Source organism: Kazachstania africana, chromosome 1 (genome assembly GCF_000304475.1).
Source record: "Kazachstania africana CBS 2517 chromosome 1, complete genome".
NCBI classification, from domain to species: Eukaryota; Fungi; Ascomycota; class Saccharomycetes; order Saccharomycetales; family Saccharomycetaceae; genus Kazachstania; species Kazachstania africana.
In genome coordinates this window covers 330,548-355,159 of record NC_018940.1, presented here as the reverse complement: position 1 = coordinate 355,159, position 24,612 = coordinate 330,548, and the positions used below count along the sequence as shown (strand labels likewise).

General features: G+C 35.3%; 12 protein-coding genes and 2 non-coding genes across 14 annotated transcripts; 11 read left to right on the top strand and 3 right to left on the bottom strand.

The window, feature by feature from the left end:
- Window positions 1-525: 525 nt before the first annotated feature.
- On the top strand, window positions 526-2,991 carry LAS21 (mannose-ethanolamine phosphotransferase LAS21; the record flags this gene model as incomplete). The annotated part of the gene is made up of 1 exon (XM_003954697.1): window positions 526-2,991. One exon carries the CDS (start codon window positions 526-528, stop codon window positions 2,989-2,991), a length of 2,466 nt encoding a protein of 821 aa, XP_003954746.1.
- A 239-nt stretch (window positions 2,992-3,230) lies between these two features.
- Window positions 3,231-5,381, top strand: NUP82 (linker nucleoporin NUP82; the record flags this gene model as incomplete). The annotated part of the gene is made up of 1 exon (XM_003954696.1): window positions 3,231-5,381. The coding sequence occupies one exon, from the start codon at window positions 3,231-3,233 to the stop codon at window positions 5,379-5,381; it is 2,151 nt and encodes a 716-aa protein (XP_003954745.1).
- A 273-nt stretch (window positions 5,382-5,654) lies between these two features.
- BNA3 (kynurenine--oxoglutarate transaminase) lies at window positions 5,655-6,962 on the top strand (the record flags this gene model as incomplete). The annotated part of the gene is made up of 1 exon (XM_003954695.1): window positions 5,655-6,962. The coding sequence occupies one exon, from the start codon at window positions 5,655-5,657 to the stop codon at window positions 6,960-6,962; it is 1,308 nt and encodes a 435-aa protein (XP_003954744.1).
- A 549-nt stretch (window positions 6,963-7,511) lies between these two features.
- On the top strand, window positions 7,512-8,816 carry YHC3 (amino acid transporter YHC3; the record flags this gene model as incomplete). The annotated part of the gene is made up of 1 exon (XM_003954694.1): window positions 7,512-8,816. The coding sequence occupies one exon, from the start codon at window positions 7,512-7,514 to the stop codon at window positions 8,814-8,816; it is 1,305 nt and encodes a 434-aa protein (XP_003954743.1).
- Window positions 8,817-9,954: 1,138 nt separating this feature from the next.
- Window positions 9,955-10,027, top strand: KAFR0Atrna2T. Its single transcript has one exon. It is a non-coding gene; the product is annotated as a tRNA-Thr (tRNA).
- A 315-nt stretch (window positions 10,028-10,342) lies between these two features.
- Window positions 10,343-10,888, top strand: DLS1 (Dls1p; the record flags this gene model as incomplete). Its single annotated transcript, XM_003954693.1, has 1 exon — window positions 10,343-10,888. The coding sequence occupies one exon, from the start codon at window positions 10,343-10,345 to the stop codon at window positions 10,886-10,888; it is 546 nt and encodes a 181-aa protein (XP_003954742.1).
- Window positions 10,889-11,090: 202 nt separating this feature from the next.
- MPM1 (Mpm1p) lies at window positions 11,091-11,942 on the top strand (the record flags this gene model as incomplete). Its single annotated transcript, XM_003954692.1, has 1 exon — window positions 11,091-11,942. One exon carries the CDS (start codon window positions 11,091-11,093, stop codon window positions 11,940-11,942), a length of 852 nt encoding a protein of 283 aa, XP_003954741.1.
- A 702-nt stretch (window positions 11,943-12,644) lies between these two features.
- Window positions 12,645-13,448, top strand: KAFR0A01670 (S-formylglutathione hydrolase; the record flags this gene model as incomplete). Its single annotated transcript, XM_003954691.1, has 1 exon — window positions 12,645-13,448. The coding sequence occupies one exon, from the start codon at window positions 12,645-12,647 to the stop codon at window positions 13,446-13,448; it is 804 nt and encodes a 267-aa protein (XP_003954740.1).
- Window positions 13,449-13,806: 358 nt separating this feature from the next.
- On the top strand, window positions 13,807-15,606 carry UTP18 (Utp18p; the record flags this gene model as incomplete). The annotated part of the gene is made up of 1 exon (XM_003954690.1): window positions 13,807-15,606. One exon carries the CDS (start codon window positions 13,807-13,809, stop codon window positions 15,604-15,606), a length of 1,800 nt encoding a protein of 599 aa, XP_003954739.1.
- A 168-nt stretch (window positions 15,607-15,774) lies between these two features.
- Window positions 15,775-15,846, bottom strand: KAFR0Atrna2C. The gene has a single exon. It is a non-coding gene; the product is annotated as a tRNA-Cys (tRNA).
- Window positions 15,847-16,767: 921 nt separating this feature from the next.
- KAFR0A01650 (metallo-dependent hydrolase superfamily protein) lies at window positions 16,768-19,302 on the top strand (the record flags this gene model as incomplete). Its single annotated transcript, XM_003954689.1, has 1 exon — window positions 16,768-19,302. One exon carries the CDS (start codon window positions 16,768-16,770, stop codon window positions 19,300-19,302), a length of 2,535 nt encoding a protein of 844 aa, XP_003954738.1.
- Window positions 19,303-19,343: 41 nt separating this feature from the next.
- On the bottom strand, window positions 19,344-21,059 carry ARG2 (acetyl-CoA:L-glutamate N-acetyltransferase; the record flags this gene model as incomplete). Its single annotated transcript, XM_003954688.1, has 1 exon — window positions 19,344-21,059. The coding sequence occupies one exon, from the start codon at window positions 21,057-21,059 to the stop codon at window positions 19,344-19,346; it is 1,716 nt and encodes a 571-aa protein (XP_003954737.1).
- A 248-nt stretch (window positions 21,060-21,307) lies between these two features.
- Window positions 21,308-22,021, top strand: PSF2 (DNA replication protein PSF2; the record flags this gene model as incomplete). Its single annotated transcript, XM_003954687.1, has 1 exon — window positions 21,308-22,021. The coding sequence occupies one exon, from the start codon at window positions 21,308-21,310 to the stop codon at window positions 22,019-22,021; it is 714 nt and encodes a 237-aa protein (XP_003954736.1).
- Window positions 22,022-22,089: 68 nt separating this feature from the next.
- Window positions 22,090-24,087, bottom strand: JEM1 (Jem1p; the record flags this gene model as incomplete). The annotated part of the gene is made up of 1 exon (XM_003954686.1): window positions 22,090-24,087. One exon carries the CDS (start codon window positions 24,085-24,087, stop codon window positions 22,090-22,092), a length of 1,998 nt encoding a protein of 665 aa, XP_003954735.1.
- Window positions 24,088-24,612: the final 525 nt, after the last annotated feature.

Here is a 24,612-nt window from a genome sequence, read left to right as displayed (position 1 = left end):
ATTCATTATAACTATCTCACTCATAAAAGGAGAAGTTTTAGCTTTGCTGAAGATGCAAGATAATGCTAGACGAAGCTAGGTGATATTAAGCCTCCATTACAGAGAATATCTCGGATGAATATTTGCGGTATTGTTTGTAATCTACAACAAGCCTTGGGCAGAAGCATAACTTTGTTTAGCATTAGCTAGCATCTTCCGCAAATTGGGTCACTACATTGCTCATGGAATAACTATTCCACTTCTAGTCATTGGTGTGCGAAAATTGTCGAGATGCGCATCCAGCTTTCTAGTAGTTCCAGAATCAGAGAGCAAGAAAAATAAGAAAGGTAGACCAACTTGGCAAGTCTAAATGCCATCCGGAAGATCAACCTTTAGAGAGCTTTTCTTGGCTTTATGGCTCGAAGTCAACAAATTTTCCATTTTTTTCAAGATCTCAAAATGCACGCGAATAAGAGAAGTTTAGGCTCCTACGGATGATATACTTTCAAGAGGTATAACCACAACCTTAATTGGCACTATAAGACAATGAGAGGAATTTTGGGCTTTGTGTTGGTGGCTCAGCTTCTTAGTGTTCTTCTATTTGCTATAGGATTCTTTCCTCAGAAAAATGTGATGAATGGTAATGCAACCTTTTCTATCAACAAAAAATTGCAAGAAGAAACGAAACAGCCGTTTAAAAAATTGGTACTAATAGTGATTGACGCCCTAAGAAGCGATTTTTTATTCGATGAATCGTCTTCTAACTTTCATTTCGTCCATTCAAAGCTAAATTCAGGTGAAGCTTGGGGTTATACGGCGTATTCTAATCCACCAACAGTTACGTTACCAAGACTAAAAGGCATAACTACTGGTTCCACTCCAAATTTCCTAGATGCTCTCCTGAATGTTGCTGAAGATGATTCCTCTTCAAACGTAAAGGATCAGGACTCCTGGCTCAAACAATTCCACTCAAAAGGCTATAGAATGAGGTTTTTTGGTGATGATACTTGGTTGAAGCTATTCCCACTAGAATTTTTCAATGATTATGAAGGGACCAATTCTTTTTTTGTGAGTGACTTCGAACAAGTCGATCTTAATGTGACGAGGCATATCCCCAGACAGCTTGAGAAAACTGAAGACTGGGATGTGCTAATTTTACACTATTTGGGTCTCGATCACATAGGCCATAAAGGTGGTGCGAATTCTAAATTTATGCCAGCAAAGCACCGTGAAATGGACCAAATAGTTGGTAAGCTTTATGATAATCTAGATGAAGATACCCTACTAATTGTTATGGGCGATCATGGAATGAATGATGCAGGAAACCATGGTGGTTCTTCAGCTGGTGAAACTTCAGCTGGTTTAGTATTTTTTTCAAAAAAATTAAGCAAATTCAAAATCCCTATACGACAACTCAACGCCAGACTACCCATAACATCAAATAGTTCTGATTATCAGTATTTGACACAAGTACAACAAATGGATTTAGTACCTACGTTGGCTGCCTTATATAACGTGCCTATTCCAAAAAATAGTGTTGGGGTAATTATTCCAGATTTTTTGCAACTATTAGATCCAAATATCATAGATACTAAGCTTTTAGAAAACTACAAGCAGTTGCTTGAATTGTCTAAAGTTGAATATGACGATGAACTTTTCAATTTGAATGTTTTTGATTTGGAAAAAAGAAGCGAGTGTCAGAGAATAATGAAAACTCTTCAAGAAAAACTGATTGCAGCAACTACTGAATACGACTACACCATGCTTGCAATTGGTTGTTTTATGTCACTCGTCCTGACATTAGTTATGGCCATTTTTTCCTTCTTTCAAATGGCCTCAAATAAATATTTTTTTGCATCCGTCTTACTTGCCTCAATACTTGGGTTTTCATGTTTTGGCAGCAGTTTCGTTGAAGAGGAGCATCAGATTTGGTGGTGGGTAATTACCGGCTGCCTTTTTATTAGTGCTGCTAAAACCATGCATTATTTTGAACACTCTGTTATACTCCTCTGCTTGAGATTGATCAGAGGTTGGAATAATACTGGCCAAAAGACAGTATATCCTTATGTCATTTCAAAAATTCTAGAAGAAAATAGTACACTTCAATGGAACTTGAACGCCCTTACTTTTTTCGTTATCTCATTAAATGGTAACCAAAATTCTATGTGGGGGTTCATATCATCTTCCACACTAGGAATTTTGTGTTTAGCGTATAAAGCTACCTGGGCAGTTGTAAACAAGGAGATAGTTCCATGGTACATCCAAAATATTATGGATAACTGTGCCTCATTCTTCCAAGATGGCAACAAGAAAGATTATTCTTCGACTTTAATTCCTATGGCAAGTTTCTTCCTTCATAGTGTAGCCGCAATAATTTTTTTCACTTTATTGTGGGGAAAGTTCAATAAACATCATCCATCATTTTCATTGAAGTGTATCTCGAAATATGTTACAATATTAATGATGTTTCTTTCCTCATCGGTAAATATACCGCAATTCTTAATATTTGAGATAATGAGATCCTTTATCAGTAAAATTTTGAAAAAACACTATAATTCGAATATCTATCTAACAAGTTTAATTTCCTTGTGCTTACAAAATTTTGCCTTTTTCCAATTTGGTGGTACTAACTCAATTGCAACAATTGACATATCTAATGCATATCATGGGATATCAGAAAACTACAATATTTACGTAATTGGTGTTTTGATGGTGCTATCTAACTTTGCTCCATCCATATACTGGGCTATGTTCTCGTGGGACATTATTTATGACATTAAAGAAACCAATTTTAATAAATGGGCCAGTTTTACCAAGAGTAAAATTCCAACGAGCTTATTCAACTGTATCGTTGGATTGTGCTTGATGCTAGCTTGTGTCATGTTCAGGTACCATCTGTTCGTCTGGAGTGTGTTCAGTCCGAAGCTCTGCTATTTTGTTGGATGGAATCTTTTCATGAATGCAATATTTGGATGGGTACTCGAAGTTTTACTACTTTCCATAACTAATTAATTCAAGTATTTTATTTCAATTTAGAATTAAGGTAGATATATATATATATATATATATATACTTAGATAGAACTATTTTACATAAAGCTATTACAATATAGCCTTTGTCAGACGTTTCACTATTATTTTTTATTAAAAGCATTATCCGATCTATCAAGAAAACAGAAAAAAAAATTGGATATATATCAGAACAAAATAAGATATAAAACCTGGAGCAAAACCACATTTGATTGACTCATCATGGCACAGTCAAATGAAGTAAGTGTTAGTGAAGTGTCGAAATTGCTTGAAAACAGGCCAATTTTCAAGACGTCTTTGTCGTCATCGCTTCTCAACTCAGAAAGATCTTTTTCACTACCCATTCTGGCACAAGATTCGTCCATTTACAAAAAAAATCAGTTGAGATGGGGTTCAGTGGCTTCTTCACAATATCACAGTCTTCCTCTTCTCTTTTTTGATGATTCTGCCTACGAAAACGTTATCATTAGCAATTCTGGCCAATTTTTATGCCTTTATGACAAGAAATCATTATCGTTGATTGAAATTCCGTGGGGCTATGATGGTGCAGTAACGTCGATAAAGTCCTCTTTCCAAAGAGTGTTTCGTGATGTTAACAAAAGTTCCGATATTAAAAAGATTCTATTTCATCCAAAGGCAGCAGATGATGGTTGTGTTGTCATTTTATTTGAAAATGATGTTATTTGTTTATTTGACCTGAGAAAGAGTGAGAAGCTCTTTTTAAATAAAACCGCTAACAAACTTGGGATTGAAACTAGAGTTACAGATATTGAGGATATGGAATTCAGTCAAGATGGCTTAACGCTGTATATGCTATCCGTAACGGATGGGGGTGATATATATGCTTTCTACCCGTGTTTGCCTCCAAAACTATCATTAAAAAAGTCTGTTTTGGAAGATTTATTCAATAAATCGAGGATTTTATACGACTCTCTGGATTCTACGGTAAGCATTGAAGTCAGAAAAAACGTATTAAAACAAATTAAATTTATTGCTTCTTTACGTGACAGTTCCTCGGACGAAACGAAGAATAGCTGTCTCGAAATTTCAAATGATTTTCGTCAAGTTAAGGCTCAAGGTCCCTTCACGGTTGCGCCATATCCCGAAAAATTATATGAGGCCACAGCAAAAGAGATTTACACTTTAGACATAGGTAATAATAATGAACTTTTTGCTATCACCTTTGATAATGGTACGGTTACTTTATTGTTAAAGGATTTAGAATTATCTATGTCCTGGAATGCCGACAATTATGTTTATAATAATTCTTTTGTTTTGATAGAATCTGTTGAGATGGGACCTGAATCTATCAAACTACTGAAATCCTCGTCTCTTACAGGACAGATGTTTATTTCTCAAAACCATAGCTCAGTACGTAAGATCGATACTACAGCTTGGTCATTTAAAGTTTCTAAATGCATTACTAATTCTGATCTAACATCTTTGATAGACGTAGATTTCAAAAGTAAGATAAGTGACTTGGACATCAAGGAAAACGTCGATTGCTATGGTGTTTGGAGCCTAAGAGGGGAAAGGGGTATTTTGTTTGTATCGAACTCAAGTGTCATTTCTAGAACACTTCCAGAATCTGATAGTTCTTTCGTAATAAAATTAGATGAAATGTCAAGATCAAAAAATATAGAAGATCCAGTCACTAAGAAATATGAGGTGAGTTTTACCCAACCAATCTCCGAAATTATGAACTTGAATGATTCCTTTCAAAGAATCTGTCGTCATCCATTCAAGAAAATCATTTCGCCAGAGGAAAGGCAAACTGTCTTGTCTAATGATTCAAATGAGACTCAGCTTGCCACATTGACCGAAATCTCAAATGACTTAGTTTCCAATATTGTCGAAGGGCAAAGTCTAGGTCTTGTATTACGTAACAGACTTTATGAACAGCAGTACGAGCTGACCAAGCAGCTGAAAGAGTCTATACAATTGATTGAGAAACAAAGCTTATTGAAAAGTTCTTATGATGACAAAATGGTCAGATGGAATAAGAATCTAAAGAAGCAAGATGAATTAATACAACGATTCAATGCATTAAATGGCAATCTTGCCAAGATTCATGAATCAAAAGAGATTTCAAAAACACCTATTAGTGAAAAAGAAGTTGAGTGGTTTAAAGAAGTAAGAAACCAAATTTTGAAATTCAACGACTTTGTTCATGTGCACAGAAATATGCAAGAACAAATAAACTTTTTAAGAAAAGGCCTAAGTCGAATTGAATCTAAAGTTGGCCAACGCAGCTCGCATTTAACGAGTGAATGGGCTGAATTTAAGAAGATTTTGGAGACAGATACTAACATCATCAAGGAATGTAATGAAGAGCTTACTAAGGCGCACACTCAACTAGATGCAGAAGTCTGAGATGCTTTAACTTCACCGCCAGATCTTTAAATAGTCATATTGTAGTCATATTCTCATATACAGTTCGTAGAGTAGAATACACATTTTCCAACCCTAATCCACGAGGCGAAAACTGTGGCATCAAATCCTAATATAAAGTTGATAGATCCGAGGTATATAAAGAGGATGAAATAATCATGTTCGAAGTGGATGAAGAATGTCGTACTTTGATTATCTTTTGAAATCTTACCCTTGTACTGAGAAAAGTTTTGTCAGATAACACTTGTGAATAAGATGAAGAAAGTCAGCACAATTGTACCCAAGGTGACTCCTAATAAATATTTCACAAAAAATGCAGCTAAGGATGTTTGGTCTCTTACTAACGAATCAGCTGCTATAGCTGCTAAGAACTCAAGAAATGTAGGTCGTGAGATGATTAATTTGGGCCAAGGATTTTTTTCTTACGCTCCTCCTCAGTTCGCAATTAAAGAAGCTCAAAGGGCATTAGAAATTCCTTTAGTAAACCAATACTCTCCAACAAGAGGTCGTTTATCTTTGATCGATTCGTTAGTCAAATTTTATACACCATTTTATAATACAAAACTGGAGGCTGCAAATTTCTCTGTTTTCACTGGTGCTAATGAAGCAATTTTTTCTATCTTGATAGGTCTCTTGAATCCAGGTGACGAGGTCATTGTATTTGAGCCTTTTTTCGATCAGTATATCCCAAATATTGAATTGAGTGGAGGGAAAGTTGTTTATGTACCAATTACACCACCAAAGAATCTGGACACAAGAGTTACCAAAGGTGAAGAATGGCAGATTGACTGGGACTCGCTACAGGCTGCTATGAATTCAAAAACCAAGGCCATCATTATAAACACTCCTCATAATCCAATTGGTAAAGTATTCACCGAACCTGAACTGAGAAGGCTGGGTGATATCTGCGTCAAAAATAATGTTGTCATTATTTCGGATGAAGTTTATGAACACCTATATTTCAAAGACTCATTTACAAGAATTGCCACTTTATCACCGGAGATTGGCCAATTGACCTTGACAGTTGGTTCTGCGGGTAAGTCATTTGCTGCCACTGGATGGAGGATTGGATGGGCTCTCTCTTTGAACCAAGAATTATTGAGTTACGCTGCTAAAGCGCATACGAGAATTTGCTTTGCCTCTCCGTCACCTTTACAAGAAGCTGTAGCAAATGCTTTCAATGATGCTGAAAAAGTTGAATATTTTAAGGAAACTAGATTACAGTATATTAGAAAATATGAAATCTTCACCAATGTATTGAATGAGCTAGGCTTACCATACACGGAGCCAGAGGGTACTTATTTTATTTTAGTTAATTTTTCCAAGGTCAAAATACCTCCCGATTATAAGTATCCTGAGGAGCTGTTAAATAAGGCCAAGGATTTCCGTATATCTTATTGGTTGATGAATGAACTGGGTGTTGTAGCTATACCACCAACCGAATTTTATATCAAAGAGCATGAACATGCCGCTGAAAATCTTTTAAGGTTTGCAGTCTGTAAAGACGATGAGTATCTGGAGAAGGCTGCAGAAAGACTCATGTTATTAAAAGAATATTTGTAAATCAAGACCTTCAGCAGTTATAAGCGATGATACTATTGGCACCGAAAATTATGTATATATGAATGTAAGGGGAGCAGATTGCTTGGAGGACGGTTTTAATAAAGAGATTAACGAAATAAAATTATATACGGAAAATATAAGTGAACTAAAATCAGGACGCTGTCTTTAGCCCATCCAATTTTTTAGTAATTATAGAGTTCCAAGTCATTTATATTGTTATTTAACAATATAATGGTGGTATTCCGGGAGAGCTAGTTTCCATCGAAATTATTATCCTGTTCTCTTTTTTTATTTATATTATTTTTATGAAATTTAAGTTTTTGTTAAGATATCAAAGTATTTCAGACACATCTGATGATGGAAAACTACTTAAGAAAGGATACAAAATTTTTACTCAAGGCAGTCGGCTATCCTTAAAACATTATTAAACGACTACAAGTATCATCATAGTATAATATTAATAGAAATCGAACGTAATTGCCTTTACAGTAACTTAAGGGATCTTCTTCTTCTATCTCAAGAACTTTCAACTTCCCATAAAGATTCTATATGGAAAACAGTAGACAGAATACGCAAGCGATTAACAGTCCCAAAACAAATCGAATATTATTTATATACTTCTGGATATTCGGGCTTATAAACAATGTCCTTTACGTAGTAATATTGTCGGCCGCTATGGACATAGTGGGTCCAAAATTGCCGAAGTCTTTGGTGCTATTAGCAGACATTTTGCCTTCACTAAGCATAAAAGTACTGGCTCCCTTCTTTATCCATAAAATCCAGTATTCTTTCAGAGTTATTTCACTTATATTTTTGAGCTGCCTCGGAATGTTTTTAGTATCCACCAAATCAATTGGCGTGTGTCTATCTGGTGTCGTGCTAGCATCTGTATCTTCTGGCTTTGGAGAGATTACTTTTCTGCAATTGACTAATAATTATGGGCTGACAGCGTTAAGTGGCTGGTCCTCTGGTACAGGAGGAGCGGGATTATTTGGAAGTGGTGTATACATGTTTCTGACATCAATATTGCACATTCCGGTAAATGTTGCTCTGCTTCTTTTTGCAATTCTCCCAACAGGGTTCTTATGCTACTACAACTTAATCTCCACAGAATACAGCTCGTTAAATGCAAGTGAAAATGAAAATGAAATTGTCCCAGTTCTAGACCACTATCAGGCACAGGAGTATGAAGAAGACTCCAACAACTCTACTTCGCCTAAAATCGACCCTACGAAACAGTTACTAGATAGTGGAAATTTCAGTAGTCTATTGAGGCACGTGATTCATACTTGCAAAAGATTACAAAACCTTGTTATTCCATACATGGTGCCCTTAACGACAGTTTATTTATTTGAATATCTGATAAATCAGGCTGTAGCGCCAACTTTACTTTTCTCTCTGAATGCTGATGAAAGGAAATCGATCCCATTTTTTTTCCATAAATACAAAGACATCTATGTCACATATGGGGCGATCTACCAATTAGGTGTATTTATTTCAAGATCTTCAGCACAGCTCATGAGGCTGAACAATCTGTATCTGCTTTCATGTCTTCAAGCAATCAATTTTGTAATATTAATACTACAATCTATTTTTTTTTGTTTAAAAACACCATGGTTAATTATGTTGCTCATATTATATGAGGGGTTACTAGGAGGTGCCTCTTACGTTAACACCTTTTTGAATGTATTAGAGAGTAAGTTAGATTCAAGCGAGACAGAATTTGCATTGGGAGCTGTGTCAATCGCAGACTCGTTTGGGGTCTTTATAGCAGCGCTAGTAGGATTGAAGTTGGAGCCAAGTTTATGCCAATATCAAGTTTCGAATGGAAGGCCATGGTGCAATATGGAATGAAGCTGTATATACCTTTTCTCTCAGGCTAATACTCTAGGTAAATTATAGTTGTTGCATTGGTGCTTCTCTGAACCCTCATTTTTATAGAATAATTTCTAATCTTAATATATGAACAATATTCTTTATCTTAAGATGTGACCATGGCTTTTTATAATAGCTCATTATCACTATTTCTTACAATGGTGGATATACATTTATTTACATCTGCTCTATCATTATTTTACTTATTCGTCTTTCTAGAGCCAGCAAAGAATGATGGTCGAAAACTTCAATTCTCATTTAATTGAGGTCCTAAGTTGCATAATGATTCGTCTATTCAGGCTGGCGCATAGCTAAGAAATGTGAGCATAAAAATATTATTCATAGAGGTACCAACTTTCTGCCGAAGTTATTCCGTGACATAATATGCTTGTATTCACGTATGGAACTTTAAATATTGTCATTAACTGATGTTGAAAATATACTCGCGTTTTCTAAGACTTGAATGGTGTATAATTCAGCGAAGAGCGATAAAATGATCCATAACGTGTTCTCTATGGTTTGTTTTTCAATGACTTTAATTTTACAAGTATTAAACCTTTTATAAATAAAAATTTTAGTAACCTCAATTTCTCGAGCGAGTATTATGTAATGCCAGTGCATTTATTTTCCAGATTAAAGCAGAAAATCCACCATATTTTCCTTAAAAAAAACCAAGATATTATCGAGACATCTAGATTTTGCTCTTTGCAACAGTGTCACTAATCCACTGAGTGCGATATGACACCCTATAAAATGTGAGTTTATGTGTATAGTTTTCATATTGATGTAACTCCTTCACAACTAACATATGAGTAAGGTGAAATTTAAGATCAGAGTTGTGGCGAGCAATAAACAGTAGCTTGGGTAAGACCACGTCTGCCGAAGAGAGTCATTGTAAAAAATCTGAACCATCGAAGAAGGGAAGTCAGACGGGCGACACTTCCCCTAGAGATAGCCCATAATTAGCATTGTATGAACTCGTGCTAAACATATTTTGTGCTACTACTGCTCTATTTTTAGAGGTGCATTAACTGTGGACGAATTAAGGTAAAAGTGTATTGACGTTAAAGTGACCTACAGTAAGATGTTATTTGTTTCCAAAAAAACAAGAAAACGAGCTTCTATGGCCAAGTTGGTAAGGCGCCACACTAGTAATGTGGAGATCATCAGTTCGACTCTGGTTGGAAGCATGTTTTTTGTCAAATATTTTTTTCATCGTACATTCCATTAGGAGAACTAGTTCTTTTTTGAAAGCTATTTAAACATTGACGACTAAATGCCATCTTTATCCAAGAAGTCACATCCAACTTACTCTGCTATTCTATATAACAAGTAAAAGCAATCAAATTAAAGCAAGTATCAACTTTAAATTGAAAAACTCTGAAGGAAAAAAAAAGATATTTACATAGTGTAAAATTACTGTATATACCTATGCTATAAGTGTAACTCCCAAACCCGACTGAGATTAATTTATTAGGAAAGCACGGACATAAAACTCTATAAGTATGGATGACTTACATGACTCTCAAACGAGCACGACTAATACTCCAGAAGTTAATAGAGAAAATTCAGAAGACAAAGTAGATACGATAGAAGTGTCAATAGCGGAACAGCAAAGACAGCACGAAAGGTCACTAGAGGAAGCAAATGACCCTACATACCCACGTTTATCAATAGGAAAGATCCAGACGATAGCTAGAAACGATCCAGAGTTTATGGAAACTACTACATCTGCCTTTATCACAACAGCATTTTTAACAGAATTATTTGTACAAACTTTAGTAAGTGAATCGATAAAAATATCTGAATACGAATCTAACAAATGTAGTTCCCATGCAGAAACAACAAATTTAAAGTATAGCAATATTACTGATTGTATAGCGATGAATGAACCTTTCCAATTTTTGAATGATATGGTCCCAAGAACTAAAAATCTTGGAGACCTCGTCAGGGAAAATAAAGTAAGGTACACAACAACATCAGAACCACAGCCTGCAGTGACCACTAATGATACTATTCAAATTGATCTTAACGAAACAGATGACGAATGAGCTTCCAGATGCCTTCTTCATAACATACCGTACATTCCGTATACAAATCATTCTTCACCACTCCCGAAAAATACGTATATATATATATATGGGGGGGAATATATAGTGTATAGAAAATACGAAATAAAACTAGTATAGACCCAATAACTTTAACTTGTTTACTATCAGATCTTAATATTGGATTATAACATATACAGTTGGGATGGGCATTTTGACGAATAACGATAAAGTAGATGAAATTGTCAACGAAAAGTATATTAGAGATGAATTGCAAAAACAAGAAAAATCGCTTTCAATAGGTGATCACTTCTCAAATATTTGGAATTCTCGTCATAATTTTGAAGATCCATGGGATTATTTGAACGTTTTTAATATTGGACGAATGTTCGATCACCAAACGCTTCCTTCTATAGAAGATGGCGAAATTTTAGGCAGCAATGTTGCCACTTTGTCGAATTACAAGGGACCCACTGAAACACAATTTGCAAACTGTTTGGAGTCTAATGGGCTGTCTGTTTGGGATACAAATGGTTGGTGGAGGTGCTTGTTCCCCGATGATTCAGTAAAGAAGAGGTTAAAAATGGATAATAAAACTTTACATGATGCTAATATCTTAACCAGAGAGAAGATTGAAAACGATTATGAACACAAATTAGGTTTGTTCTTTACTGATTACACAAATTATTTGTTATGGAAGACAAATTTAAATAAGTCTGTAAGTGACAGAAAACTGGAAGAAAAGGCAAATGAATTCAACTGGAATCACACAATGACTACACCTGAAGATTTAATCTTCAATCATTCTAATGATAAGAAACAAGTTATCGGTAAATCACAATTTCTGAAATTCAATTCAACCAATGAAGGTGACGAAGAAATAAAAGAATTGAAAACTTACTACCAAGATGGTACAATGTCTTTAAAGACTCAGAAAAAAATGACTCCAAGCGATGGTAGTAAACCAAGAGTAGAAAGCTACGAAAAAATAATGAAATCTGACGAAAAATTTGACACTTCTAATAATCATGGGTTCTCTTCATGGTTTAGGAAATGATAATCATATTGTTTGATTCTTGTAACCTACATTGTTTTTCATTAAAAAATTTAAACGTGCCCTATCCCTTCTTTAACGACTAAATATGGTCAGCAAGTCTAGAAAATATTAAACTCAAGCTGTGAGATGGTATATAAACTTGAGTCAGAACTATATGCTTTGCAAATGTGGCTGCCCTCTTACTCTGTGAAAAAATAAGATAAAAGCTAGATTAATCGTTACAAAGAAGCAGAAGATGTTTAAATAGCAATAGAAGTCTAATCATTCAAGGGGTATGTATGAATGGTCAACGTTCTTGGCCATATGAACTGTATGATAAGATATCTTGTATAAGACGTCTGTAATTAAAATTTATGCTTTAGGCACTTTTTGCTTTTACCATACAACCTAATAATATTGTGAATTGTCATGAATCATGATGATACCAGGTAACTTTTGGGAATGTAGCACAACTAGCCAAGTGTCAAAGTATCTCTCTATTCACTTTGCTCTTATGCCCTCCTCCGGGTAATGCCCAAACCAGCGACAAACTTATGAAGAAGGATATAGAGCCAAGTAAAAGAAGTCCACTTGAGTTTCATTGGCATTTCATATTAAGCCAAGCAAGTATCAAAAATGCCATTCAACGTTACACAAGAAATTGCTTCATGCGGCGGTAAGTTATTAAAGCTCTCACATGCTTCTGAATCCACAGGAACTTCCATGGATGTTAATATCTATTTACCAAGGCAATATTACGAAAAGACTCAAAGTAAAGCTATCCCAACTATTTTCTACCTATCCGGTTTAACGTGCACCCCAAACAATGCATCAGAGAAGGGCTTCTGGCAATTCCAAGCCGATAAGTACGGTTTCTGTATAGTTTTCCCTGATACATCCCCTCGTGGTGAAGGTGTTCCAACAGATCCAGAGAATAGCTGGGATTTTGGTATTGGTGCTGGGTTTTACGTCAATGCCACAAAACAACCTTTCAATAAGAATTATAACATGTACCAATACGTTCATTTCGAGCTTCCCAATGAATTGAATACATATTTCAATAAGGAGACGGTTGAGATTGATTTCCTTGATAATGTTTCCATTGCTGGCCATTCAATGGGGGGTTTTGGTGCACTTTCTGGTTACATGAAGAATCTATCAAAATACAAGTCATGTTCAGCCTTTTCTCCAATTGTGAATCCAATGAATGTTCCATGGGGTCAAAAAGCTTTCAATGGATATTTGGGTGATAATAAGTCAGAATGGAAGGAATATGATCCATGTGAATTGGTCAAGACCGTAAAGAATACAGAAAATAAGACTATCTTGATCCATGTGGGTACAAGCGATCCATTCTTGGAAAAGCAGTTAAAACCAACTAGTTTATTAGAAGCTAGTAAAGGTACTACTTGGGAAGATCACATTAATTTGAAATTTGCAGAGGGATTTGATCATTCCTACTTTTTCATCAGTACCTTTGTTCCAGAGCATGCTGAGTTCCACGCAAAGCATCTTGGACTAATTTAGAATAGTGCTTTATGCTACCTTATATACACAATAATTTGGAAAATACATACCATTCTATAGCCACTATTTCAAAATGAGCTGTTTCAAGACGTGCTACTCCAGTAAGCACTACCCTCTACAATATTCAAGGGCAGAATGCGATTCTGAGCCTCAAGAATACATCGCACAACTCATATGGGTTGCCTTATATGCTTCTATCTATCTGATTTCTCGAAGCTCATCGCTTGGTAACCCAGTCTCTTCGCAAAGTAAAAAAAATTTTCAGATTTGAAAAATAGAAAAAAAATTTAATTGATTAAAATAGCTCATCGCAAGGAATAACGTCAAGATCTTCAGTGAGAATAGACACCAAAAGACGATGTCGAAAGTTGCAGCTGGTCACAAACTAGATTTTGAAATCCCTCCTCCAGATGAGGAAGAACAAGCTCTAGCCAAGATTGTATTTGGTGACACTTCCGATTTCCATACAAATTTATCGAATTTTGATACTGAATTCCTGTTTGATGAACTGAATCCAGATGATGGGATTCAGGGTGACATAGATGGTGATTTAGACGAGAACGAAGAAGATGAAGTGAATCTTGTTAATGACGACGAATTATTCTTCGTAGATGACGGTACGAAAGAAGATGACGCTAATGAAGATCTCATGGACATCGATGAGGAGGATAGTTATGAGAGCTCAGTGGATAGTTCTGATGAAGATGAAAATAGTGATGCATGGGAAGATTCAGACGACGAAAAGTTGAGTATTTCAGTAATGGCAAGCAATAAAACAAAAAAACTCAGAGAGAGTTACAATGATAGAATGATAAATGGTAAAGCTTATGCACGTCGTTTGAGAGCCCAATTTGAAAAAATTTACCCCAGACCAAAATGGGTTGACGATATTTCCAGTGATGAAATATCGTCTTCTTCTGAAGGTGAGATTGAGGATGATAAAGAACAAGTAATTAATGGTGACGTTAGTGCTTTATCAAAGATACTAGCAAGCACATATACATACAAAGAAGTTTCAAGCTCAAAATTACTTCCGCCAAAGATTTTAGATATCGTTCGTTTAAAAGATGCAAATTTTACTCATCCATCACATTCTGGTATCCAATCACTTTCCTTTCATCCAGATAAGCCATTATTATTGACCGGTGGTTATGACAAGACGTTGAGAATATACCATATTGATGGTAAAAATAACCATCTTGTTACAAGCTTGCACTTGAAAGGTACCCCAATTCAAACATGTACATTTTACGTATCTCCATTAAACAAAGCATCAAACTTACAAGACCAAAAAATTTTCACAGGTGGTAGAAGACGTTATATGCATTCGTGGAATCTAGCAACATCAAATATGGGTGACAATATTACTGGTACTGCTAAAATTGAAAAAATTTCAAGATTGTACGGACATGAGTCTACTCAAAGATCTTTCGAAAAATTTAAACTTGCACATTTTCATAACTTCACTACTTCCGAATCACATGGTATCATTCTTTTACAAGGTAACAGCGGTTGGATCAATGTTTTACACGCCACTACTAGTGTTTGGATGATGGGCTGTAAGATAGAGGGAGAACTAGTGGATTTCTGCATAGATTATAACCAATTGTCAAATGGAAGATTCCAAACTATTCTGATCGCTACGAATACGTATGGTGAGATTTGGGAATTCGATTTAACGGATAACGGTAAAATATTGAAGAGGTGGAAAGATGAAGGTGGTATTGGTATCACAAGCTGTCAAGTTGGTGGTGGTACCAACACAGACCATTTCTTTCCAATGCATTCCTCTCAAAATAAGGTAAAATCAAATAGATGGCTAGCGATCGGTAGTGAAAGTGGGTTTGTCAATGTTTACGAAAGAAGAAATGGATCTGTGAGCAACAATAAACCGATTGCAGTATTAGATCAATTGACCACTACCATATCATCATTGAAGTTTTCGCCGGATGGCCAGATTTTATGTGTTGCTTCAAGAGCGGCCAAGGACGCTTTAAGATTGATTCATCTACCGTCATGCACTGTTTTTTCAAATTGGCCAACTAGTGGTACTCCATTTGGTAAAGTCACAAGTGTTTCTTTCTCACCAAGTGGAGAAATGCTCGCTGTAGGTAATGAACAAGGGAAAGTCAGGTTATGGAGGCTTAACCACTATTAGATAACAACTTAGAGGTATGTATATAAACTTTTCACATTTTTCATATAGGCGTTCAAATAAATTACATGCGTTTCATGAACTGTATTAGTGAGAAGGGACGATGGATAATCACAATTTGCAATAAAATATTGAAACCACATAGTGGAGAGTTTTGGCAAAAAAATAAAAAGCTCGCACTCAGGATCGAACTAAGGACCAACAGATTTGCAATCTGCTGCGCTACCACTGCGCCATACGAGCTTTTCAAAAACTAAAAATTTTTAATCCCCCATAAACACTTTTAAAAATGGATTGTCCACCACATCCAGAGTAGCCCACAGTGATATATTTACGTATATTTTGCTACATTTGGGGTTCACTAATGCTTAGTTCACTTTTATGCAGGTTCACGTGCATTTTTTTATTTTCTAGGACGAAAAATATCATTATATTCTTTTAGTTTTAGTTACATACAAATACACCTACTGAGATAGCAATACAATGTAGTAAAGTGAAAAGCAGTTGATATTACGAAAATTTGATAGCTATGCCATAAGCAGTTAGAGTGCTCCACCAAATTGATGTCACATAGTGACAAGATTAAATGATCTTTGAGGGAAAGTAGAATGGCTGTCACCTATAATTTTACCTTCGTGGAACATATTTGTAATCGTCGAGGATCTGTTTTTGAGAGATATAAACAGAAAATGGTCTCTGATACAATAAAGCAAAGCTCGAGTGAATAATTAAGTCTCTTTGGTAAAAATGTCTGATATTCATGTTTTTGAAATTCAACAATCGTGGTTTGAATTGTCCCGTTGAGGCTCCTATCCTCAAATGTATTCGTGTTGTAGAAATCAGACTTCTGTCACTGACTGCTCAATTGCAATATCGTGACACCTCGCCACACTCAACAGAAGCTCTAATCGATGATCTTTATATCTAGTTGACTATTTATTCAAAAATTAATGGAAACTCTGACGTCTGTCGCACAATCGCGCTTTCGAGAAAACCCTAAATTAGAAGACGTTGATGGAAAGTAAAGGGATTTTCTTCTTCTATCAAGTTAGTTATATTATGTGGAGGGCTTTGAATGCTGATACATCCCTGGGTACATATAGCATCGTTAATAACACTTTCTAAATAACAACCGAGTTAATTTGCAACAATTGGATACCCAATATGTCTTCAATCAAGCCGGTAGAAAGAAGACCGTCATTATTATTTGATGATTATGAAAAATCTGTGGTTGTGCCAGAACAGAAGCAAAGTGCTATCCCTATCATTAGTAAGGAAGCACAAGAGAAACTAGCTTCTAAAAAATTAGTGTCTATTGATGACTTAGATATGATTTCCCTATCAACTGTTTTTGATAAGCAGATGATGCTAGGTTCACCAATGTTCCTTGATTCAACTGATGAAACTGAAACTCTGTCAAAACAGCTATCTGCAGATGAACAGAATTACTACACACATTCTCAATGCTACAATCCAATTCCAACAGCTTGCAGTGCATTGAATCCAGAAGAGAATCATCAAAATCCTTTCAATAAATTGGTGCAATTACGCACTAAATATATCTTCAATTCATTCCAAGATAATAGATCCAACGTTAAAAATAATAAGGCAAAGTGGTTTATGTATCCCAAGCCATTACCAAAGTTCTGGAAATTCGAAAATGATAAGAGATTAAATGATAGCATTGATAGTGACAACGCAGATTCAAGAGAATACACCGGTTACTATTTCCCACATTCATTGGACGAAGAATATCTGTTGGGAACAAAGAAATTTAAATACCATTATACTGGTGAATTTTTTGATATAGCCCATTACCAAGAAGCCTGTAAAAAATTCTATTCCGACATGAAATCCACTATCGTTATTGAAAAGAGAGAAATCCCTTCTTTCATTGATTTTAAACAAGATTTCACCTATGTTGTGGATATGATTCAAAATCCGAGGTTCAACGAAATATCCTCTAAAAGACTGAATTACTTATTAGACAAGTTTGAATTATTTCAACATCTCAAATCAAAATCTGAAATTTTGGAAAACAAGCAAGTCCCATACAGGGATTTTTATAACGTAAGAAAAGTCGACAGAGATCTTTTACTGAGTGGTTGCATAAGTCAACGTGAATTAAGTGAATTCATATGGGAAAAATTGAATTCAGAACCAAATAAAGCTATTTTCTGTGATTCGAAAGGGGCAAAACTATCATTAAAGGACATTTTCAAAATAGGTTGTCAACAGGATGAACCTGTTTCAATAGGCTTGAAGTTAATCGATGATGACTTTTTAGACTGGTATAGGGATGTATATCTCGTCAATATTCATCCTTTTGACTTACCGCTAAGCCATGTGGAAAATATACTAAGAAATAACTTAAAACATTATAGATATTACCTTTTGGCTAAGACATTTCTTGAATTTGACAACTACATAGAAGGTGAATATCTAGCGGAAATTTTAATTAGATATGTCATTCATTTCCTCGAAAAATCCAAATATCAACTGGCTCAAGTGTCTGTGGATTTCCAATTTCGTTACAAATCAGAAAACTGTGAAGATAACTGGTGGGTAAAATTTGCTAAGTGGGTGATGAAATGGAAGTTAGTCTCGTACAACATTCGCTGGAATGTTCAAATTTCAAGATGCTACACAAGATTATTCAATAATAATGTTGTTGATAACTTCCAGGAATTTTTTGACTTGATTTTCAATCCTCTACTTGGGGCAGAGAACGACCAAAATATCGAATTACACTTTTTCTTATCCAATGTTTGTGCTGTGGACCTGATTGTAAGTCAAACTGATGCATATATTTGGAAAAACTTCGCTGACGTCAATTTTGAACCCATAAAATGGGACAATAGCGACAATCCAACAATCTCACAATATATGTACTACCTCTTCAAGAACCTTTCGATATTAAATGCAAAGCGTCACAATAACCTTCAAAATTCAATCGTCCTAAGGAGTACGTGCTCTCCTTCAACATCCGATCGAACTTCTCAATTTGCATCTGCATTTAACGATTCCACCCTTTATTTTACAGAGAAAATAGAGGCGCTTATTTGCAATCTTCTATTATGTAATGGTGGGTTGTTGCAGAGTGAACCTATCTGGCAATCGTCTCCAACAATACTGTATATTTTCTATCTTTTTCAGATACCACTTATAATATCTCCCTTATCATCCGCTTCATTGAAAGCTACAAGTTCTCAGAACATTCTTTACAATACAGATAAACCTGGTCAAAAAGAGGTGACTGTTAGAGATTTAATGGTAGGTGAGAAGTCGGGCTCATACGAGAGCAATCCGTTCTTGAAGCTGTTTAAGGCAGGGTTCAAGGTATCTTTGTCATCAAAATCCATCCTTTTCAATTCATCATACACACTTGAACCATTAATAGAGGAATATAGTGTGGCTGCCAGTATTCATCTTTTGACGGCAGCAGATTTGTGTGAACTTTCAAGAAATTCTGTTCTTTGCAGCGGCTATAATGGCTGGTACAAAGCACATTGGGAAGGCGTGAATGCCTTTGAGGGTAGTGAAATGCTACTAGATCCTATTGGTATTATCGATGTCTGGTATGATAATATCAACGAGGATACAAGGATAAAACACAATGTTCCCTTGATCAGAAGACAGTACAGACACGAAACTTTGGATCAAGAATGGGAATTCATTAATGAAAATGTTTCATATTAAATAAAATGCACCCTTGTATACATTAAATTATACAGTACCAATCATAACCAACTTGGTTTTATATCTCTAACATACTTAGCAAACTTTCTCAACCTTTCCAAGCTATCCGAACGGTTACCATAATAAAATAAATTAAATTGACTGTCAACTTGGGACTTATTGTAAGAATTGGCATTATCACTAAGGTCGATCGATAGATCAATTACTGCAACACTACGCTGGAAATACCACTTATTGACTACATTATCTTTTCGACTTCTCCATATCACTTCATCTGGAAATCTTTTGAATATTAGGTTGAAAATGATATCAGAAATTCCTAAGGATCCCTTTAGGTGTGGCAGTACTGCAAACTTATCCAAATATACAAACTGATCATTGCTGGGGCCTTCGTAAGTAAGAATGGCAATACCTTCATAATCGCCAATTATGATGATTGAGGCAATCTTACCGTTGATTCTATTGAGGTAATGTTCTAAATTTAATTTCCTAAGAAAACCTTTCTCTAAAATATCTGTCATTTTGAGCAAGTTCAATTTATCCTTTTCATCGAGATATTTGCCTGTATCTGATTTATTTTGAAATAGTGCCGGCAGTCCTATTGAATTATGAGTGGTTAACTTACTTTCAGCGAATATATTTATATCTATACCTTTTTTAAGTACTGTAGTCACTAAAGTGGCATTGTCCTTATTTTCTTGATCACTTGGATCAATGGTGTGTGAACTCTCAGTTCCGTCTTCTTTAGGCCCCTCCTGCTTCAGATATCCTTCACCATTTGTGATTCTTTTAAAAAGTGGTAAAGAAGAAGAAACAAGAGATCTATCAGTTAGTAAATTGTAGAGTAGTGGATTGTTTTTATCCGAAGGTAAAGAAGCGGCTTTAACCGTAGTTATAAGGCCCGTTGTTGAGGTATCCAGTCCAGATAAGACGACGTCCATCAGCTTCAAATCTTCAGAGTGTTCATGTAATTTCAGCCTCAGATCCTCAAGATACAGATAATCAAATTGTGAGTTCGATTCACGTTTTCCCTCAGAGCGGATTAAATTACTGACATGTTCCACATTTTCTATTTGCTGTCGAAGGTTCTTTGATAAAAAATCAAACTCTTGTGATAAGTTAATAAACACGTGTGATCTATTGTTCCTTTCAGTAGAAGGTATGCCGCCGTTGTTATTTAGAATGTAAAATTTGATAATGTTCAGTTCAACATTTTTACATAAATCATGCATGAAATCAACTAGACTGGTGGCCATATACTCAGTGGATGCCTTTTCATCATATATGTAGGGTCCGATAACTGGGATGTATGCTTTATTACCGTCATTATTGAACAGTTCCGAGTTTGTAGATAAAACGGAAGCAGAAGTACCATTAAAGGTTTTGGTTAGACCATCTCGGAGAATAATGGGTTGTAAATGCGCATTATTAAGTAAAGAATCTAATAAATCGAACTGCTCATTCATTATAGCTCTATCGTCAGTGGGAGGTAAAATAAAAACTGGTCTTAAACCTAAAATTCTCAGTCTTCGAAGCGTGTCTGCTAGATGGCTTAAAGTATCCGCTGGGAACGTATGCAAAGAACGAATAAGGATAAGACAATGATGCGTAGTCCCTGCATCATCCGCATATCTCGCCAAATATTCCTTTGCTTCTCGTTTGGTCGCAGTGGAATTCAAAATTGAGAGAATTAAGTTCTTTGAGGACGCATTCTTTTGTCTTTGGGCAGCTGAATTGGGTAACATATGTTTGAACATCACCAAAGTACATCGTTTTAGAGCTATAACAAGAAACTGCTATTTCAAGACTTTTATTCTCAGTTTATATGATTATATAATTTCAATTACTCATATTTTCCAAAATTAAGCTTTACCATATTAAAAAAAAAGACGTGAAAAATAAAATACGAAATTCTCGAGAAGTTTATAGGTGATGAACACGGATTAGAGGAAACTCGAGCAACGGAAGAGAGCTTTAGCAGCTTATATCAACATTATAGACATTAATGGCATTACCAGCACACTTACAGGAGACTTTTTCCTCCGAAGAAGTACGATTTTTAGTCGAGAATGAGCCGATTAAGATATTTCCACGTATCACAACAAAAACTATGGCAAGAACTACTAGTAATAATACTAAGAGTCACACAAACAACGACAGTTCTACGCGACATACTCTCATTACAATGAATAAATTTCCATTAAATGAAATGATTGCTATGAAATCCATGGAAGTTTCGTTATGGTTGGCGCTATTATTGAAACAGCAGAACAAATGTAATATTATTATACCCGAGTGGCTGACAGTAAATTCTCTGGATAGATATGTGAAGTATGAAACAAAATATAGCGATAGGTTTAGCTCACTACCTTGGAACTGGCTAGTATTATCGAAGATTCTGTTTGAGAAAGCGTATGATGATTTTAATGACCCGGTTAACGAATTACGACAAAGAATTCAAGACCTCAGAGAACTGAGACAAGTCAAGGTTCTGAAAGGTTTGAGTTATTTGAACGAATCTCATTTACAATTAGACAATCTCTCCTTAACTGAAATTAATGAATTAAGACCGTTTATTGTTGGCACAATGAATAAATTAAGGGAAGTTCATAGTGCATCCCTGGACCATACCGAAACTAACGAGGGCGAGAATTTAAATATCGATGAAGATGCTAGCTTTGGAAGTGCAAACTATGACGGTAGTCGTATGGTAACATAGTTATTATCTATCAGTTATCTATATATATATATATATTATAGATCAAATTGAAGAGAAAAGGTAAAAGACTAAGGAAATCTAACCTTGAAGTTCGGTGGGAACGGGTTTCTCTGGTTGAACATGAAATTGTTCCTAACTGGATTAGCACCGCGGAACATGTTCTGATTACTTTTCCCTGATCTGACAGAATCATATTCACTTTTCTTTGCCTCGTCACTCAATGTTTCGTAGGCTTCATTGATTTCTGACATCTTTTCATGATTTTTTTTTTGTTCAGATTCTGATAAATGACCTTGCTTATCTGGATGATATCTTTTCGTTAATTGCAAGTATGCCTTTCTAATGTCTTTTGAAGTTGCTTCCTTTGAAATACCTAGAATTTTGTAGTAATCTTTATTGAACATGTTCGAATTTGATGGAGGCGCTTGTTGTTGCTGCTGTCGAGAATTTTGTTGCTGATATCTCCATCTTTGTTGTCGTTGTTGTTGCTGATGCTGATTGTGCTGCTGTTGCTCTCGCCTTAGCTTATCTTCTTCTTGCAGTCTCTTTTCAACTTCTCGGACTTGTGCTTTGATAGAAGGATTGGTCGAATGGAATAAATTGTTTTCTTTGATAAATTTGAAAAAAATATGTTGATTTTCAGTTTTGACATGAATATTACTATTTGATTTTCTTGATAAGCTCAAAGTGATTAAATATGGTATCAAAGGTGGGTAAGAATTCCATAAATCATTCAATAGCTCAATTGAAAATGTTTCTTGACCATTTATGGCCTTACTCACTGCGGCGTACTGATCCTTATCCAAAGTTTCCCTCAAGCATTTTTTACAATACGATTTAGCCAATGATTTCAATTTATTGTTTTCCAAAACTTGACTTGCTTGACACAAGACTAAATCGATAAACTTACCGAATTCATTATTTTCAAAAGCGACTTCCTGTGATTCCGCTCTAGGTAGGTTATGACTTATCAAAGGCCTCATATTGAAAATCACGTCATTAATTAATTCGGTTGATTTTGTAATAACGAAGTTATAATTATTTTCAAATTTGAATGCGCTATCGACCGGCATGAATAATTTGTAAAATGGCTTCTTTTCAACCAAATAAAATTCAATAGCTCTATTCCAGTCCAGATTGTTGTCAAACTCCAAATTAAATTTATTTGGATCTAAGAAGTTTGCATATGATGGATTTATTTTATTCAATTTTGATAAGAAAACTGATAATCTTTTACATTTTGTATAATCCATATCTATGGCTAGACATTTTTTCAAGTTGTGCATTGGATCAATATTCAATAAAAACATTTGTAACACCGAATTTGAATAGTAAATTTCCAGTCTTTGATTTATTGAAATACTCGTCTTATGTTTTTGCAAAATCAAATCATAAGATTTAATAATTCTAATTGCTATACCGAAAAGGTCATTTTCACTATCTTTCGAGCCCAACAGCTTGAATAGAACATCAATGTAAATTGATAGAACGTCCAAATTATAAGGGGAAATGTTTAACATTGGAATTAATTCGTCCTGTATCAAAGAATTATAATAGTCTGGATTTTCAAAAGAAGATTGCAACTTCTTTACGAGTGCAGAATTTAATTGGTTGAATAGTTCTATAGGTTCTGTAAAATCCTCATCGGAATCAGAAAGTTCATTTCTCAACTTATCCCACATACCATATTCTAAGAAAAGATTTTTCAATCTGCTTTTGGAGAGTAAATAATAATAGTCATCGTTATCACTACCATTCTCATAGTTTTGAATTTTTTGGAATATGTCAATAGCCTTCAAATCTTGCCCATTCGACAATTGAATTAATCCAATTTTATAGTATAACTGGTTGAGAAATCTCAATAACATAGGTTCTTTGGCCGTGTCACAATTGTTCTCAACTTTAGTTATGAGATTCTGATATTTATTAATCTCTGCACTGTCTAATTTGAAGCTCTTTGTCAAGTCATTTAAATAATCCGGATTACAAATAGACTTTTGACTACTACTAGCAGATAGCAGCGGCAAAGACACTAAGAAAACCGCCAAAATATGTACCAGTATCATGACTCAAAGCAATATATATCTATCGACAGAGCAGTTGACGAAACCAGGTCTCCTTGCCATATCGTCTTCCTGTCATCTTCAAAGTAACTAACCTCTTAGCTGTTCCTTTTTATAAAACATATATTATAAAAAAAGCCGGGCCAGGGTTAAAAGATGGCTTAGATAGGGTTAAATGACATATGCCCGGAAATACGTAGGGTATGCCTTTTAAAAAAATAGGGCTCACTTTAGGATTGAAGCACCAAGACCGGACTCAAAAGAAGTTTTCCTGTCAAGGCAAGTGCCAGTTCCACTTTGCAACTACAGGTTATTGATGTTCATCACAACCGATGGCTGCCTCTACCATGCAATTAACAACTGCCAACCAGTATGCATCAGTAATTCTTTAAGCTTCATTATGCGGTTTCTACGGTTTCCTGTCACGCTACTCGAGACCATCTGGTCAAAGTACAACTCAACTTGCTTTATCGATGTCTGAAGCAAATTCCACTATAATTGGATGAAAGAGCATCGATTTTGCATTAA